The following is a 20,109-nucleotide window of genomic DNA, read 5'->3' as shown; positions in this document are numbered from 1 at the left end:
TCCTTACAAAAAGGATAGATAGCCAAAGAATGGAAACAAGCAAAATGTGATTCAGAATAAAGACATGCTCTGGTGCCCTAGAAAAGATTGAACTGTGAATTGAATTCATTACAGAGTTGATTCACTTATAACTTAGTCCACAACCCTGTTCAATTGGAGCACTTGGATTCAAGCCAATTTGGTACCATTTAAATCAGGAGAGCTAAAGTAACTTAAGTCCTACTGTTTCAGCTTCACTGGATTGTAGATTGGGCTATTAGACTTTGAAAAGACTCTTCTACCAATTTACTATTCTTTTGCTAACCAGCATATGGTGACATTAACACTGATTGTGAAAGTAACCAATTACAATAACCTCCCCCCTTCTGAAAAGAAGCTGTCAAAATCATTTACTAAGAGTTCAAAAGGTGCAAAATCATTATGTGTTAGGCAAGAATAATGCAAAATAATACTTCTTATTCCAAATCATCATAAATTGACATTTTTATAGTCTTTCATAGAACTTAAACATTCTTCCAGACAATGAAGAGACAATAGGTTTTATGCATTCTTCTACTGAAAATTATTTCCTTTATAGGCATTTAAATGGAACATGTTCCGACCTATACTAAACACATTTAATTAACAAATTTAATCAGAATCAATGAGACTTGCCATTTAGTAATTCACCCTAATTCATTCAAGAGACATTTAACATCCAGCTCTTGCCAATTGAAAGCAGTAAAACTTTTGTGAGCAAATTCAGATCTGTGAGCATAAGGATAGCATTAATCATATTTTACCAAGGATGGTAAACAATACCACGAATGTTTCTCAATGTTTCTTATAAGCCCTGTTATTTTCCTCCGGACCTACTTACGATCAGCATTTTTATGGATTAAAATAATGACATCAGATGGATTAAGTGGGGAATTCATCAAATGAACTGTGTCAGTATGAAGAGATAGGAGGAGGAGGAGGAGGAGGGGGCATTTGAAAATAAAAATGGCTAGAAAAGTTGGTAAATAAAAGGTGGATTAAACAAATAATCTTATAATATCAGATTCATTTATAGAAGCATTATTTTCTAATGAAAAATGGAAGAAAATCATCACCTGCACTAGATTATAGATGCATTCCACACTATTCTTCTTAACATCAGGATCAGGACTTCCTAGCAGTCGTATAAGTGGCTCTAGTCCACCTTGCTCAAATATTTGTACTTTACTGTTATATTCAACTGACATATGTACGAGACAAAGACTAGCAAACTCATGGATGACAACATCTTCTACAAAATATTTAAAAATGACAATGATCAAACATTATCCAGTAACAAATATGCACATTTTATAAGCAAAGTGTTAATATATGCAATTAAAACTAGATTGTAATTAATTACTTTCAAGGTTTTAAAAATAAATGAAATCATATACTGTATTTATTTTAAATTATCCAAAAGATTACAATCCTGCAAAATTCATATTGCTTAATGGAACGGAAAGTTTTTATTTTCATTTTTGTATTTTTATGCTCAATGACAACTGTTTTTATAAACTCTTATACCATCTATGTTATGTTGATTTTACATTTAAGGTAAACTGCTGATAGACTTTCAATTGCAGGAACAGAAGTTGAGAAACAAACAAAAAAAAATAACTTGAAAAGTAAAGCCATGATCATAAGTATGTGGAAATGGCCTTGGGAGACAGGAGGAAAGACAACTGTCACACAAAAATGTATCTCAATTCATAGAAGGAAAACAGACATTGGGAATTATCTCAAAAGAGACAATTCCTATTTTTTTTTGGAAATTAAAAGTAAAGAAGGGGAGAAGTACTTTAAGATTTGCAATGTTTTGTTATTGCAAACTTACAATAAAAGTAATGTTAGTACTCATTAAACAACTCATTGGTTATTGTTTCAGAGATATTTATATAACAGAGAAACAAAATAGCCAAGGACAAAAAAAACCAATGGGAGTGGATGCAGCTTCTGACTTCTGCCTGTGGTGGGACTGAGCCACCCTGCCTCTAGGGCAGGAGTGATCTATTTGACCTCCAGATGCTGGAGGCATCAGAGGGTTAAAACAGAACTGAACTATTGAAAATCTGGGTGGTGGTACAGCACAACAATGTGGTAATACATAGTTTTGCTGAATTCCAAACCCACAGGGGTCATTGATCCTAGTTTTGGATGTATTCTGTAAGTTAGCTCATCTTGATTCAAAAATCATTGCTATATGATGCAGTGTTTTGCCCAGTTAAAGGTTACAGGCACAAGAATTTTAGTTGTATACAGACGGGGGACGACGACAAGCGGTGGGATAGCGAAAATGGAGGTCCACCCCAGAGCATCCAATTTGCACTGAAAGAAGTTGGAAGAAAATGCAGGGCATCCTACCACGCCCTAGTGTGGTAGTAAAAATTTTGGTAGCCCTTCATTGGTTGTACATATAATAGGTGGTTGATCCTTCTTATCTGGACTATCTTGAAGGACTTACACCAGTGATGGCGAACCTTTTTTGATTTGTGTGCCAAAAGGGTATGTGTGTGTGGGCTAGCATGCATGCACGTGCCCACACCCAATGCATGCACACACATCCCCATGTTGCCCCGTGCATGTGCACAATCCCCCCTCGTCCCCACGCATGAGCACAGGCCTCAGTGAAGCTTGATACCTTATAAAAACAGTTTGCTCACTGTACTGTTTTTTGCACTCCCAGGCTTCAGAAATCTTCCCTGAACCCTCTGAAGTTCAAAGAATAACACAACAGCAAACCAGAAGTGCATTTTCCTCAACTTCCGATTTGTCTAGTGGGCATTTTTTTTGTCTCTGGGGCTTCAGGGAAGCATCCAGCAAAGTCTCATGTGCCCTCCAATACGACTCCATGTGCCACCTGTGTCACGGGTGCCATAGGTTCACCATCACGGACTTAGACCATGTGATTAAAGGCCTATATTTTTTAATGTGTATATAATGGCATAAGAGGGGCATCAATCATGCATTGGAAACTGCTAGTTAGAATTTTTTCACCTTTCCAGCAAATAAGAGAAGCAGGAATTTACCAAAGAGATGCTGCAAGTTACCTTCTGGTGCCAGACGAGCTATGAATGCACTTGTGACATCAAGCTGCCGTAGTGATTTCTTCACATCATCTATAATGAAGGACATAAGGCAATATATTCTGTTAATTGAAGGAATATAGTATGCTGCCATGACTAATAATGCAAACATAATACTATTGTTTCATCCTGTAAAGAAAATGCAATATTAAAAAACTGGTCTGGAAGAAGAATAGCCTGTTTCATTTACAGTTGACAGGACAAAATATATTTCATGAAATCAGTAAAATTAAAAAGTAAACAAATTCCAAAATAGAATTATCCATCTTTTGCTTGCCAAGCATTAGACACATACTAATATTTAATTAATGAAGGACAATGACTAATTTTGGTAAAATTATTGATGCCCCTTTAAACAGCAATTTGAATGGTTTATATCTTTATTTAAAAATAATCAATGTAGTTTTTGTTTAGCAGATACCATTCTATTTATAATAGCACTCTTAATCTTACATTGCTTTAGCTTCACTAATAATTTCACAAGTTATAAAATACTTCTCAAAAATTCAATATATTGTATTGAAAATCCAGTTTTCATCAAATCATATTATAATATTTTTGTAAGTTCTCACTATGTATACACTTCCTGCTGTTCTCTTGACTATGCTATATATTTTTACTGGACATAAATATAATACCCTCATGTAAAATCCAGTGCTGTTAAACTTCAGCTTGGAGTAAAGGTCTATTCCTGATTAGCAAATATCTTTGTCCGATTGCAGCTTAATACCCTTATGTCCTGGAAGCTTGATTATTTTGACAGTTGGTCAAATATTGCTGCTAGCTTTTTACAACATTAATAAATACAAGGAAATAACCAACTTATTAGTTCCATTTTAATTAAATTAAAGCTTACACTAAATTCTGCTCTCGCTTATTTTCTCAACTTGGCTATGCCAACTTCTTGGAATAAAGTTCTTAACAGGGCTCTTAAAGGCCAGGGTTGCTTTTTATTTCATTCATTTATTTATTTTGTCAAACAATTATAGGGTGATAATTTGTACAAATAAAACATTAGATAAGTAATGATAAAAAGTAACAAAAGAAGACAATGGGACAGGGACGGTAGGCACAGTGGTGCGCTTATGCACGTGCTTATGCTTGTGCTGAAGAAGTTGCACACTCTTTGATATAAATTCCTCAGGTCTTGTACATTTTTGTTCTCAATATATACCTTCTTTATTTTTTTTCTCTTTTCAGAACAAAGACTATTCCATTATTATGATAGAACAGTTCAAGTTTGTTTGTTTGTTAAACTCTGTTAATTATTTTTAGCGTTGCTTAGCAGAAACATTAGACATACAACAGTGTCATAGTTTACATCAGTTTAATATGTGTTAACAATTCCACAATGCATAATACTGCCCATGTTTCTAAAGAGAAATCTTACTATGAGATGCCATAATTCCGACTACCATGGTAGCATTTCTGCGAACAATGGGATCTTCATGCGTAACTAATTTAAATAAAGGTTCTAATGCTCCAAGTTCAAGAAGTGTCAGCTTGTTTTCTTCACCTAAAAAGCAATTGTTAAATACATTTAATTTCAAATTTCCCTAATAATTATTATAACAACACAGTAAGCTTTTGATTTAATATACCAATGGCGGGAAAGTGTCCATAAACAAACAAAAAATCTTACGTTTAATGAATATATTTTACACAAGTTTTTTGGTCTTTCTGTAAGTGTAAAAGACATATGGGATTTTATACATGGATAGAATGGTAGTATAGAAAGATTTTGTCAATTGCAACTCAGTTTGTCCAAGAAACTCCTAAAAATGAAGAGTTACTATAACAATAGTAGTAACTATAGAAGAAAAAATAACTATCAAACTACGAAGTATCCTGAAACAGGAAAATGTTATGTATATCTGTTAAGGACACATTTTTTTCTCTGCAATGATCCAACAGTAACGTAGCTAAGGCACGTAAATGATAATAATATGCATGAATAATAGTAATTAATTATAAGCCGAAGAATTAATGGACCACCTAGTTAGTTGCTGCAAGATTATTACATAGATTCAACCGTTGAACTCCCTGAACGGTGATTCTCAGGATATTGTGTAGTCCACAGTCAGTAAGTTGATCTCTGTCCGTCAATCAATCAGGACTGAGGCCATATTATAAAAGCTAAAGTTCTGTCAGTCTTCCCTCTTTTTTTTGAAGTTCGAAGCTTGGGCTCAGTGGGGTCAACATGTATGCAAGACTGACAGCAACAACATATAATCGAGACATGTAGAATAGGACACCAGAATAGACATGCAATTTGCTATAGACGAGAAAGGAAGGTCAGAAAAAAGCATGATAGCCAGAACCTTGAGAGGAGATTGAACCAGGGAGGGCCTGATTGTGGACTACACAATATCCTGAGAATCACTGTTCAGGAAAGGAAGGTCAATGGTTGATTCTCCAGTAATTGGTGTAGTCCACAGTCAGTGGGACCTGCCAAAGCCTATGTCTCGCGGGAAGGAAATCTAGGTGGCTGGCATAGATGTAGGGATGACCTGCTGGAGAACCCTTCTACTGAAAGTTGCATCAGACGAGGCAAAGGTGTCTATTCTATAGTGCTTGATGAAAGTAGTAGGTGCAGACCAGATGGCTGCTCTACACACATCTTCTAGAGAAGCCTATTTAGACCAGGCGGCCGAGACAGCTGCGCTCCTGGTAGAGTGGGCCGTAATACCCCTAGGGCGAGGAACTGCAGTCAGATCGTAGGCCTTGGCTATGACCTCCCTTATCCATCTGCCTATGGTATTGGAATTGACTTTTCTCCCATAGAGTCCGGGAGGTACGAGATGAGAAGGGCCTCGGATTTTCTCCAGTCTGCCGTGCCTTCAAATAGATGCACAAAGCGCACCTAACATCTAAGGTGTGCCACTTCCGTTTCAGTGGATGTACCAGCCTGGAGCAAAAGGAGGGAAGGGCAAGTTCCTGGGATCTGTGGAACAATGAATTTATTTTAGGGAGAAAGGAAGGGTCAAGGCGTAGGACGACCTAGTCAGGCAGAAATAGACAAAGATCCTTGCGCATAGACAGGGCAGTCAATTCAGAAATTCTTCTGGCCGAGGTGATGGCCACAAGGAAGGCCACTTTCTGGGTAAGGTGACGAGTGGAAGAATCTCGGAGTGGCTCGTATGGAGGTTTCATCAAGGAGTCCAGCACCTTGGTCAGATTCCATGTTGGGAAATGGTGAGTGACCGGAGGGCTATGTATAGAGGCACTTGTCAACAGCCTTTTAATCATCGGATGTTGGGACAAGGGAGAGAAATCCATGCAGGCCAAGACTAATGATAAAGCTGATACCTGGCATTTGAGGATGTTGGGAGCCAACCCCATTGGCACAACCATCACTCAGGAACCCCAGCATCTGGCCTACCGTTAGGTCCATTGAAGAGCAGTGTGCTCCCTTGTACAATGCCCCTTTAAGACGATCTTAGCTGCACCATCAATAGAAAGAACTGAGGTGAAAGGGGCAAATGTTTAAAGGTGCGCCACTCTACCACCTTGGAGCCAATCAGCTGTATAGCGCTAGTGAAAGTGAAGGAGCCAGGTGAACGCAACGAAAGGAGGAAACTGACGGAATTAGCATTTTGGCATTCAGCGAGCCGGCCTTCGCAATTAACAGCCTTCGGGAAGGTCAGATTACCCCCCCACGCCTGGCTGCTCTGAGTCCTGAAAATAAGGGGAAAGGCGGCGGATCAATTAAGCGGCTGATTGTCTAGCCCAGGCAAGCCTGGAAGGACAAGGCTTCTAGCGCCAGAGAAATGGCCTTCCTGATGCAAGCGGCTGAAAGGGAGGGAGGAGGATACGAGAGAGGATTTTTTTTTTAAAGGAAGGTTTGTCTGAAAGGTGCAGGAAGGAGAGAGAATTAGAGAAAAAACAGTCAGTGAGTTGACCACACGTCCTGTCCTGCTGAGGACTGAGGAAAGAAGCAGGAAGACTGACAGAACTTGAGCTTTTATAATATGGGCTCAGTCCTGATTGGTTGACGGACGGAGGTCAACCCACTGACTGTGGATTATACCAATGACTGGAGAATGATTATAAACAAATAACATGACAAAGTAGCAACAATTGCACACTGAAATATCTGCAAGAAATACCATTTACCAGCAAGCTAAAACAACTGGGACCATATAGAAAATGCAGAAACTAAAGTGCTCTGAGATTTTCAAATTCAAAGAGACAAGCATCTGCCATGTAATACTCTTGAAGGCAAGCAGGCTTACCCGCTGCCAAATTTGCCGCCAGAGTAGAACACCGGTTCCAGCAAGTTTCGCTGGCAAGGGGAGGGGTGATCTCGCATGAATAGGCGAGATCACCCTTCCAAACACCTCACAGCAATCTGCGCAAGCCCACAGGCAAAGAGTGGACGGTGCAGCTCCAAGGATAAAAGGCTGCCCCGTCTGAACTTCAGCCTCCTTTTTTGGGGATCTTTGGCTGAAACAGGAAGCTTGCTGGTTACCTCGGAGGTCACAGGAGAAGCCAAGTGAGTAGATTTTGCAAGCCAAAAGTCGGCAACAGCAGCGGCCACCTCATCTTTGTTGTTGTTTGTAGAGTAAGATAAGGACCTCTTAAGCTTAAAGTTTTTAAAGTCAGGAATTTTGTGATTATTTTAGATTGTTTGACAGGGGGTTTGTAGAAGTTAAGACCTTTTTGGTGGATTTAATTTGGGGGCTGAAGTTAAGGACTTTTTAAGGATTAAAGTTAAGAAAGTCAAGAAATTTTGGGAGCCTCTAACAAAGGGTTTATTGCCGTGAGCCAAACCTTTGCTTAATCCAGCAGTATTATGGCTCCCAGAAAGGGGCAAGCAGGCCCAAAGGGCAAAGGCCCAGCCTCATGTAAGCGCAACAGGGAGGAAGCAGGAGAAGCTGGCGCAGAAGCCCAGGGGAGCAGAAGCATACCTAGTAAACAAGTGGGGCCTGCAGTTTGAGCCAAGAGAAGCAGTAGTTCCTTCTTTTGGGACTAGGCTCGCTGCTGAAGAGAACGTGGGTTAGTCTGGAGGTTCAGGGCTGGTGAACATGGAGAATGGTTTATCCACACAAATTTTATCTGCTATTTTAGCAAGGCTGGATGCATTAGAGGCAGGCCTGAGCACTTCCAGAACTAGGTAACCAACTCCTTCGGACTCAGAACAACCATCTGCTCCAGCAGCGAGGGTCAGTCAACCGGGAGCCTCCAATGCACTGGGGACACCCGCACCATTGGCAGAAGCAGCACTGGGAACTAGTGCTTTGCCTGTGGGGCAGCCCAGCGCGGGACCAGCAACAAGTGCAGGTGAGTGCCCCAGGGGCATGCAGAGGAGGGAAGGGCCCGCGGTGGGAGCGGCAGGCCCAACTCAAGTGATATTTGGGGACCAAGGCCAGTCAGGCACGGCCACGTCCCAGCCTAGACTGGTGGGACAAAATTTAGGAGTAGGAATGGTGTGTTCACAAGTTTGGGGTGTGCAACCAAATGCAGTGCCCAGCCAGGCAGCAGTTAACCAGGCTGACAAGCGTAGGGATGGTGCCCATGGACCGGTCCCAGTATTGTTAGTGGGGTCATGCATAGGGCAAGTACCAGGAGCACAGGGGCAGTCAATATATATTGACTATTATTAATATCATCTCTTATCATAAACATTTTTTGTGTTCTTTATACATCTTTACTTATATGTTTATTCACCGTTTTCTAGTATTTATTTTTCCTTATATTTATATATATGACTATATATACCCTCCTTTCCCTCTGGTTTTTTTTCTCTATCCATTGATAAAATATGTTCCAAACTTCATAAAATTCTGAATTTTCTTTTTCATTTAATTCATGTGTCAACTTATCCGTACACACATAATTCCACACACTCTAATATTTTTGTAATAATAAATTTGTCATTTGGTACCTTGTCCTGTTTTCAGTATTGTGCCAACATTATCTTTGTTGCTGTTAGTATATGTAAAATGATATATCAATATTTCCTTTCAATTTTCCAATTGAATATGGCTAGTAAAACAGTTTCCGGTTTTCCAGTTCCTATAACTATAAGTTTATATTACATAACTCTATATAATGTCTTGCATAATGCAGGCACTTATTAAACAGAAATATGAATGATTTATATAAGTATTTAGTACTCATTAATAAACAGATGGAACATGATAAAAGAAGAACAAACCTTTTAATGCAAATTTATACAGAGCTTCACATCCTTTATGTAGCACTTCCTCTTCAGGGGAACTGAGCATCAGTACCACTGTTGCAGCTTTTTTGCTTTCAACTGACAAAGGATCAAACTAGATCAAACATTAAGGATATTAATATAAGTCAGTATTATAAAGTTCAGTGCCATAGGTATTTACTGATAAATATAAGGCAACCATTGAACATATCTTTTGAAATTACAATATATAATAATATATTTACATATGCTTATAAAAATACCTAGCAGGAAGGATTCAATTGTTGTAACTTTAATGGAAATTTAATGGCTTATAAAAAGGTTCCATTTTCCTTTTTCTTACTCCCACATAAGTGAATTTTGGAAATAGAAGTCTGAAATGCATGCTTGCAGTGGGCTATTGAAATGTAATTGGCTTTGACTACAGATAGCCTACCTCTAAAATATGGACAAATAGTAGATGAACAATAATTATACTGAAAAAAGCAATTCAAATTCCACTAATTTAGCATTTAGCTTACAAATTTTCTGAAAACTGTCTCTTTCTCATACTCATAGGAAATGCACTGAGCACATATAATACAGTTTTGGAAATTGTAATGATATACATCAATCAGTAATTCTGAAAAAGAGATGGCAATGAAACGGACTCTGTGACATTAATTCTAACATTTTGAGATCAATGAGTTATAAAGGAAGCAACATTGGTTGCTGCTATAGCTATATGCAACAAATCTAGCAATAAAGCACTTACAGTTTTGATCTAACATAAAAAATTCAATTATGAAATACGATGTACATAGACAATTTTTACTGCAATACATCATAATATATTTTACTCAAGTAATTCCCTGCATCCTACATAAAAGGGTCAGAAAATCCAAAGATAACAGCATTGTACATGATTCAGTGAAGAGCCCTGCTCAGTATACTAAAAACAGGTTACTAGGGATGCAAAAAGTCTGAAGAAGAAAGGAAAAGAAATAGTACAGGAAAAATGCAATTGTATTACAAAACCCTGCAGTGCACTTTCATGTGGAATCCATGGACCACACTGATCAGATCAACTTAAAAAGACCATTCCTATCAAGTGGGGAAAAGGATATCAAGCATGACAACTGAGATGACAGAAATTCTCAGAAGTTTTCATTTGAAAACTCCTATTTGTACCAGTAATAATAGCCTCAAAGATAACTTAAGAAATAATGGAATCAGATGGATAGGCTGAACAGGCTATACAACTTTCTTTTCTTTTTTTTTTAATGATATAAAGTTCAGATATGCTATATAAGTGAATCATAGTGTCATGGAGCTGCAGAGCTATTTAGGCCACCAGGTCCATCCCACTGTTCAGAGCAGAAATCCAAATTAAGCAACCTCTACAAATGGCTTTCGAGCTATTGCTTAACTATATCTAGGAAAGGAAAGCTCACACTCCCCTTTGGTAGTTGACTCCTTTGTTCAATCGCTCTTACTGATAGGAAGTACTGCCTTTGTGCATTTATGACCATTATTCTGTACAATGGGACAACAGAAAATAGGATTTGACCTAATTTTGCGTTACATACCTTCAGTTGTCTTATCTGAGGGCAAAACCTCCATAATTTTCTTGCTAGAATTAGCTTCAGTCCCTCAATTATCGTCAGTGCCTTTTTCCAGATCTGTTTCAATTTGTATCCAATGTGCCCAGAATTGGACACAAAACTCAAGGTTTGGATCTGACGGCTACAGAATATAGTAGACCTATTATATGATCCAGAGACTAGATACATTGTGATTTAGCCTATAATTGCATTTGTCCTGATTCCAACTAATGTACACCTTGAGTTTGTCTCACAGCCAATGGATTTTTATTTGGGTCTTGAGGCACTTTGCAATAGTCGAATCACTTTTTACTAGATATGTATAGGATTGAAGATAAAAGAAAAATATAGAAGCCAGCAATAACTAATTATATTTGGGATAAAGTGATTATGAAAATACAGCAAAACGGGATTTTAGAGCAAATAGAATACAGTTTATAGAAAATAGATAATTAAACTATATTATAGATCTAATATGGTAGTAAAATATTGATTTCTAAAATAGTTGAAAGTATTTATAATTGTGAAATTCCTTTATCCTTGTAAACGGTCTTCGTAATGTTGAGTCCTGTCTCAATATTATGAAGATCAACTGTCCAAGTTTCCAATGCTTTATGTCAATCTGATTATTTGTATACAGGAAAATATCTGCAATATCCAAACCTTATCTTCTCACTCTATGAAGCTGACAAACATCAACCAACCCACAATGAAGCAGAATGGTAGATGATGGTTCATGAATCATTTTTGCCAACCATAAGCAGTGTAGTGGCCTAGTGATGAAGATGCTCGCCTCTGACTTGGAAGGTTGAGAGTTCAATCCTAAATAGTGGCAGATGTTTGAATCATCTATGGTCCAAATAAAAAATACCTGATGCTAACTGCACCTGGCAATCAGGAAGGTTTTCTGGCCAATAAATTCTCAGCTCCACTCAGTCAACTGAGTCTACCCCAAATTAAGGGACTACAGTGTTCCCTCAATTTTCGCGGGTTCGAATTTCGCGAATAGCCTATACCACGGTTTTTGAAAAAATATTAATTAAAAAATACTTTGTGGGGTTTTTTCTATACCACGGTTTTTCCTGCCCGATGACATCATACGTCATCGCCAAACTAATAATTTTTGCAAATAATTTTTTTTTTTAAATTGTTAATAAATAATTATGTTTATAAATATCAGAATCACTGTGTCTTATTCAAAGGTGAGTAACAGTAATAATGGTGAGTAAAGGGTTGTTAAGGAAATGGGAAAGGGTAATTTAAGGTTTTAAAGTGTTAAGGGAAGGCTTGTGATACTGTTCATAGCCAAAAATGGTGTATTTACTTCCGCATCTCTACTTCGCGGAAATTCGACTTTCGCGGGTGGTCTCGGAATGCATCCCCCGCGAAAATCGAGAGAACACTGTATAGGGTCATAAAAAGGGGGGGGGATCTCATGAATGACCTTTGTCAGAATCTAAATGGAAGTATTTTTTCAGTCTAGGGACCAGTCACACTGTTATACATTTGTTAAATTCCTTCCTCAACAGCTGGTTCCACTCTGAGGTAACTGGGGAGGAGGAATTGACCCAGTGATGTTCCTCTGTGAGGTGCCACAACAGCAATGTAAAAAACAAAGGAAATCTAAAAATAGAAGACAACATCATCTGAAATAATTGAGTAGGGAAATATTAAAAACTTGGCATATTTGGAGTAAAACTCTGTCTCTAGATTTTGTTTTTCTTTTGTAACCACACTTTTCATTCTTTTTTTTTTCTTCTTGGATGCCAACTAATAGTTCAATTTGTCCACATTGAGATTTGAAACATGGCCATGAAATACAGAGCTGAGTGGAACTGAACAGCTAGCCAAACAGTTCAGACAAAAGGGATCAACTACCAGTTACTATTCTTCAAGGAGAAAAACCAGGAAAGTTCTTTTATTGCAAGACACAATGGAAGGTAAACTTTGCTAAATGAAGAAATCCCTAGTAAATCTCTACAGATGAAGTGACAATATTTAAATCTTGCTCATTCTTTCAATGAATATTAGAAGCAAGGTCTATCAAGAACCAGTATTAATAAAGGATAATATTTGTAGCTTGGGTTTAAAATATGGGGTCCATGGGTGCTCTCTAAGCCTGCTTGTTTTCTTGCAGATATAATGAACATTTGCAAGAAAACAAATAGGTTCAGAGAACACCAATGACCCCTCAAAGAAAGAGTATCTTCCACTTTTAATCCTAGCAATTTAGCAAACCTATCAATATACACATAACAAATACACAAGAAACAAATCTGGAATATTTTGACATCTATAATATTTCTAGAACAGTTCAAATTTATAATGAAAAAAAAACAGATTAAAAAAACATGCCTCCCGTAAATCAGCAGCTGAGCAATGTATGGTAAAGATAACAGAAAATGAAATACCAGTATTTTGTGTAGTTTTCTTTTAAAAGACAAAATAATATGGAAGACTGGCCTTCCACAACTTGATGATCTGTCTTATAGACAGGTCATCAAATTGTGGAAGGCCAGTCTTCCATATTATTTTAAGACAGAATACAATTATTCTTCATGAAATCAATGTGATTTCCCCCCTGCTCTTTAAACATAAAGACCATGTAGAAGGAATATGATTATGTTTATGTGATATTTTTAGAAACCAAGGGGAAGTAAGTAGGCGTAAAAGACTAAAGAAGAGCAAAATTGGAGATTGTAATTGTGAAACATTTTTATGAGTACTGCTTTATAAACTTACCACATCCTTTGGAGGAGGCTCAACTTCCTTTTTTATCTTTTTACCCATTCTAAAAACAAACAGAACAGCGGGGATAGTCAGTGAATAGTCAGTGAGTACATTTTATATTTTTAATCAAATTCATATCCTACATAAAAATGTTGCTATGAAGAAGTGTTCATTCAAGTTAGGAAATAGCATTGGGTATTTTATACACATTCTTAAAAACCCAGAATGTAGCATTTTGAACTCCACTCACTAAACACTAGAATATCCATGTTGCTTGAGTTGAACTCAGTTCCGGGTGAATAATATTATGGAAATGTTTGCAATTGCTCTCTTCCAGGTTGTTTTTTTAAACAAACTTTCCAATCTAATCTACCGCCCAGCAATTTTCTAGGGATCTCAATTTCAAATAATAATCAAGTCTGATCCTATTTAGCTTTCAAGAGAAGCCAGAGCTACTTCTTCCTCTGACCATTACAAAATACAATTTAAAAATACAAATTTAATAAATAAAATAAATAAAAAATAAAAATAGGTGGTGTGTGTGTGTGTGTGTGTGTGTGTGCACATATTTATTATATTTTTCTAATGTTGCTTTCATTTTTAGACTTATTTCAGTAAATATCCATGCTTAATTACAGGCCTACTTCAATTCACAGAAACCTGCACTTTTAGCCTCAATGTAGACGTGAATATTAATATTTGGAAATCACAGCCCTAGGCAAAGCTGAAAAGGCAAACATCCTGATAATTATGATGCACAGACTTCTGTGAATGTGGCCTGAGTCTGTTTCCTATAAAGCTATCACTTAGATGTTTGGCATGCTACTTCAGGTTGTCTATACTGGTCATTGACCAAAATAAAGATAGACTGGGTGACTTTTCATGGTATGTTTTGACATAGCATTGATTAAAATCAAGAGCCGGGGTGGCGCAGTGGTAAGACTATAGCACTGCAGGTTACTTTTGTTTTAATGATTTTGTCCAGAGTCACTGCAATGATTGAAGTGGGCACCATATAAATTTAATAAATAAATAGAGAATACACATCTCTTGAGTTCCATAAGACAAGACTGTTTGAAAGACAGGGCTAGAGGATGCAAGTCCTATCAGTTTTTATGAGATATGTAGGAAATACTGTACATGGTCCTGCAAATATATTTTTTTAAATGTTTATCAAAAAGTGCTTTGAAGATAATAACTATAATGTTGAATCTATCTGGAACTCATGAAGTAGCAGTGTTACCTTTGCATACCAAATATAAACATAATTACTAATGCAGCTGCTTTCTGAAGTCTTCGAAGGCAATTCTGTGTAACAATAGCAATAGTATTTAAATTTGTATACTGCTTTATAGTGCTTTACAACCCTCTCTAAGTGGCTTTACAGAGTCAGGATATTGCCCCAAACAATATTCCCAATAGGGAATTCCACGGGCGGAGCTTTGACGTTACGAAGACGTCCTTCCTGGAGGTTACATTTTGGCTGGCCAGGAAGGACGTTGTAATGACATCAAAGCTCCACCCATGGAATTCCCTATTGGGATTCCCCACCTCCATTTGAGCCTCCTGACCAGCCCGACAGCTCCGCGGCTCTTTTGAAAAGCTGACAGCTGGGCAGCGGGGCTTCTCAGCGTCCTCCTGAACCCGAACGCCGACCCCAAGCTTTTGCCGAACTTCCGGGTTCGGTGTTTGGGAGAATGCCGAGAAGTCCCCCGGCTGTTTCAAAAGGCGACAGCCAGGCGGCGGGGCTTCTCGGCGGCCACCCGAACCCAAACTTTTGCCGAACTTCCGGGTTCGGGTGGCAGGTTTGTAAGACAGAAAAAGTTCGGAAGAAGAGGCAAAAAATTTCTGAACCCCAGGTTTGTATCTCGGATTGTTCGTATGGTGAAGGGTTTGTATCACGAGGTACCACTGGATATCCAGAGTTATATGTATAACCTTCCAATCCAGCAATGGGTGAAACTGGTGTACAAGATTTGTGTGAAAACAGTTCAGGCCATGGTTTCACTTATTCTTCAAACAATTGTTGTCACCTATCAAGAAAACCACATTGTTCACTTTAAGGTGAAGAAAATTTAGGGTCTGTTTAGGGAAGTGAGTGAATTCCATACAGAACAATAGATGTAAAATCTCCAGATCCACATGGCTTCAAAATTCATAGCCACTCAATCAGTGTTGATACTGTTTAGCTAAGATGAATATCTTAATTCATGCCAATGGATGACCCAGTAGCCTCATTAAACAGATATTAAATAGTAGGAGGAAAATAAGAAATATACAGTACCATGTCAATTTCTTTCCTGCGGTGGATTATTCACAATCATGATCAATATCATCTCTCTGCCTAGGTCTACCAGAGGTGGGATTCAGCAGGTTCTGACCAGTTCAGGAGAACTGGTAGCAGAAAATTTTAATAGTTCAGAGAACTGATAAATACCACCTCTGATTGGCTCCAACCCCATCTATTCTGTGCCTCCCAAGTTCCAGCTAATTGGGAGGAAATGAGGATTTTGCAGTAACCTTTCCCTGAAGTGATGAGGGAATGAAGATTTTACAGTATCCGTCCCCTGCCACATCCACCAAGCCATGCCACGTCCACAGAACTGATAGTAAAAATTGCTTGAATCCCATCACGGAATGATTCAATTAATTAGTTTCCCACAAGCTGTCTAAAATTAACTGACCACTTTATCCACAACCTTCTCCAAAACAAGGGAAGGTTAGAATTGGGTTGGAAATTGTCCAAATCTTTGGAGCCAGGAATTGGCTTCTTGAAAAGAGTTCAAACTATAGCCTCTTTAAGCAAAAATGAAATCATTCCTCACTCAAGGATGACTACACCATCACCTGAATCCCATTATACATCACCTCTTTATCAACTACCAAAAGTATGGATTTTATAGATAGGTACTGTACTTCCATTCATAGCTCCCATGATCCTCTCCACTTTCTAAGACCAATGTATTCAGACGCTTTCCAGAGTTTCATGGGAAGGCCACAGCTTAGCTAATTCAACAGGAATTGCACACCTACAGTCCCAGCTCTGAGTGAATGCAAGAGGTTTTATTCAATAGATGCTTCAAAGATCTTCACAATAATCCTTCAAATGCTCTTTAGGAACTGGCTTATCTTAGAGGAACTGGCTTATCTTAAATCAGGAGCCGACAATTAATTTTCCCAAGGGACGACATGAGAAACGGGGACTGTTGTGGAGGGCTGCCACTGCCTTTAGTGTCGCCCTCCCTGCCCAATGGGCGCAGACCTGACAAGAACAGTTAAAAAAGGGTCCAGTGGACTGTAAATTGCAATATGTCCACAAAATAACAATGGAAAAAATACTTCAAAGTTGGGTAGCTTTTTTGTTTGTTTGTTTTTTATTGCTCTTACCATGATGTAATTATTAATAAAGGCCTTTACTTATAGTTGATTATATTTGACTTTCATCATTCAACATCATTCCAGCTATTTCTTTTGCTGCCCCCCAGTGCCTTACACCCAAATAAAAAACAATAAATATTCTTGTCATCTCCAGTCCAAAAGAACCAACCATTTTCCTTTAAAACTATTAAACATACCCTGTTTCCCCGATAGTAAGACACCCCCGATTGTAAGACGTATCGGGGGTTTCAGGGGGGTCGGCTAATATAAGCCGTACCCCGAAAATAAGACATATGTCTTACTTTCGGGGAAACACGGGGGTATTGCCGGGGGGGGCAGCCCGATGACGTCGCTTCCAAGCTCCCCGCGTGCCCCTCGCCTTCGCCTCGCCGCGGCGCCACCGCCTCTTCCCCGGCTTGGCAAAGCGAAGGACGGCGCTGGTCCAAAGCGAGCCGAGCAGGCGGCGGCTTGCAGCAAAGGCGCTCGTCCCAGCAACCGAGTCCTGCCGAGGCTCGGCTGCAAGCGGCCAGCGAGGCCGACCGGCTCCGAGGCGAGCGGCCGGAGCTGCGCCCTCCTTCGCCCGCCTCCTTTCCGGCAGGCAGGTGGGGCTGCCCAACTGCGCAGAGCGGCTCCTCCCCTCCAGACACACGCTTCCCCGACATGCGTCTGTGGCTCCACGCGTGCACGCCACTTGGAGCCCTGAGATTGAACTTGGAAAAGGGCTCACGAGGCTCCTGTCCCGCGGCTGCCCTTCTGGACTCTGGGAAGATGCCTTCGGGAACGCAACCCTTTCAATTTTTTTCCAATGTAAGACATACCCCGAAAGTAAGACGTAGTGGGGCTTTTGGGGGTAAAAAGAAAGTAAGACACTGTCTTACTTTCGGGGAAACACGGTACATCCTGCGGGTCCAATTTTATCTGATACTATAGACATAAATAAAGCACTGACATTAGTGGGAGCAAGCAGCTGAAAGTTCACATCTAGTGGTGCAACATGAAGAAAGCAAGATGGCCACTGTTCAAACTGATGAACTCTGCAGTAGTTAGCATCTAACTTATATGCCGCAAGCCTCCCCGAGTCTTTGGAGAGGGACGGCATACAAATCTAATTAATAACTTGGCCATTGATGTTGATCACGTTCTCACTGCTGTTTTCTCATGGCACCCATTTGCTCCAGCATGCTGTCATATTGAAACTTATCATTCCTCACCAAAGCCATAGGAAAAAATTGCTGCCAACCAGAAAGTAGTGTTTGCCCCCAGTGCCATTGCTCTGCAACTCAATACCAAGCAGCTGATGGCCAGGCAAGCACCTACCAACTTAAAAAGTTGCCCAGTGTTGTTTTTCCTGCCACTGTACTTCAAAACTTAATTCCAACTACCATTCTGAACTGAGCTTTGTCATCTTCTTCAAGTGCGATATACATCTAGGAATTTCCCACAGGACAATTATAAACCAATCACTCCAAAAGCCCCAATCATCCACTGCTGCTGCTGAAAGGAATGTCTAAAAGGCCCTGGGAACACAGGGAGGAAACAGGAGTTTTGCAAGAGGGATGACTCCCTCTAGATGCTGAAAGCATGAGAATGTGACTTTCATTTAATTATTGGGGGCAATGTGCTGACTCTGCAAAGCACTTAGAAACATAGAAACATAGAAGACTGACGGCAGAAAAAGACCTCATGGTCCATCTAGTCTGCCCTTATACTATTTCCTGTATTTTATCTTAGGATGGATATATGTTTATCCCAGGCATGTTTAAATTCAGTTACTGTGGATTTATCTACCACGTCTGCTGGAAGTTTGTTCCAAGGATCTACTACTCTTTCAGTAAAATAATATTTTCTCATGTTGCTTTTGATCTTACCCCCAACTAACTTCAGATTGTGTCCCCTTGTCCTTGTGTTCACTTTCCTATTAAAAACACTTCCCTCCTGGACCTTATTTAACCCTTTAATATATTTAAATGTTTCGATCATGTCCCCCCTTTTCCTTCTGTCCTCCAGACTATACAGATTGAGTTCATTAAGTCTTTCCTGATACGTTTTATGCTTAAGACCTTCCACCATTCTTGCAGCCCGTCTTTGGACCCGTTCAATTTTGTCAATATCTTTTTGTAGGTGAGGTCTCCAGAACTGAACACAGTATTCCAAATGTGGTCTCACCAGCATTCTATATAGCGGGATCATAATCTCCCTCTTCCTGCTTGTTATACCTCTAGCTATGCAGCCAAGCATCCTACTTGCTTTCCCTACTGCCTGACTGCCTGACTGACTCCCTCTAGATGCTGAAAGCATGAGAATGTGACTTTCATTTAATTATTGGGGGCAATGTGCTGACTCTGCAAAGCACTTAGAGAAGCAGTGAAGCAGTACAGAAGTCTAAGTGCTAACTAGCAAGCTAACTTAACTAACTGTTAAGGTTAGGTGGATGACCAACTGAAATACAGAAGTACTACTTTCCTCGTCTTTCATCAATTTCTGAAAACACACATCATAGATGGGGGGGTGTTATTCTAAAACTCTGGGAACTGCAGTTAGCTAACTTAAAAGTGAAAGCAATACCAGATGTGTAACTTAACTTACTCAAGGAATCAGAGGTCAGTTCTGAGGGCAGTTACCTCCTCTGGAGAACAGACAGTAAAATAAGGATGTAACATGAGCTACTGAACAGTTATATATTGCTCTGATCACTTAGGAAGCCAACATCTCATTTCCTCAGGATTGATGCTAGTTCTTCCATTAAAACATTTGATTGCTTTCAATCCTGTTCAGGAATATGAAAAATAATTTGACAAAATAATAATAACCAGCTATCTGGTTTTATCTTATTACTCAGTTAAATTTGAATTGTAGAAGCTGCTCAGTTGTATAATGTTATTAAACTTATTCTTATTAATTATATTTTAATCTATTATTAGGAATTTGAACAGTTCGGTTTCCTTACAAAGTCGTCACTGGAAAATCTATATCCTGATTTAAGGTTCGTATGTTTTTACATATTAATATTTATTTTTTATTTATTTATTTATTATTTAGATTTGTATGCCGCCCCTCTCCGCAGACTCGGAGATTAGATTATATAGAATTAAGAATTAATCAAAAAATCCTTCTCTATTAGATATACAACAACCAATAAATACGATTCTTT

General features: G+C 38.9%; 1 protein-coding gene across 11 annotated transcripts in view; it reads right to left on the bottom strand.

Moving 5' to 3' along the window:
* ARMC3 (armadillo repeat containing 3) overlaps positions 1-20,109 on the bottom strand; it is an 89,001-nt gene that overhangs the window by 52,805 nt on the left and 16,087 nt on the right. For 6 of the 11 annotated variants that reach the window (XR_011556828.1, XM_070727328.1, XM_070727333.1 and 3 more), the window contains exons 2-6: positions 13,593-13,641; positions 9,265-9,382; positions 4,495-4,620; positions 3,069-3,137; positions 1,095-1,270 (exon numbers count right to left, since the gene is read on the bottom strand). Coding sequence is in view for 10 of the 11 variants with exons in the window: in XM_070727328.1 (XP_070583429.1) it covers positions 1,095-1,270; positions 3,069-3,137; positions 4,495-4,620; positions 9,265-9,382; positions 13,593-13,640 (537 nt within the window). In the remaining variant the exon portion in view is untranslated. Of the gene's footprint in view, positions 1-1,094; positions 1,271-3,047; positions 3,138-4,494; positions 4,621-9,264; positions 9,383-13,592; positions 13,642-20,109 lie in introns of all 11 variants that reach the window. The other 5 variants (XM_070727326.1, XM_070727332.1, XM_070727330.1 and 2 more) reach the window with 2 other exon arrangements.

Source organism: Erythrolamprus reginae, chromosome Z, assembly GCF_031021105.1.
Source record: "Erythrolamprus reginae isolate rEryReg1 chromosome Z, rEryReg1.hap1, whole genome shotgun sequence".
NCBI classification, from domain to species: domain Eukaryota; kingdom Metazoa; phylum Chordata; class Lepidosauria; order Squamata; family Dipsadidae; genus Erythrolamprus; species Erythrolamprus reginae.
This window is presented reverse-complemented; position numbering and strand designations above follow the sequence as displayed.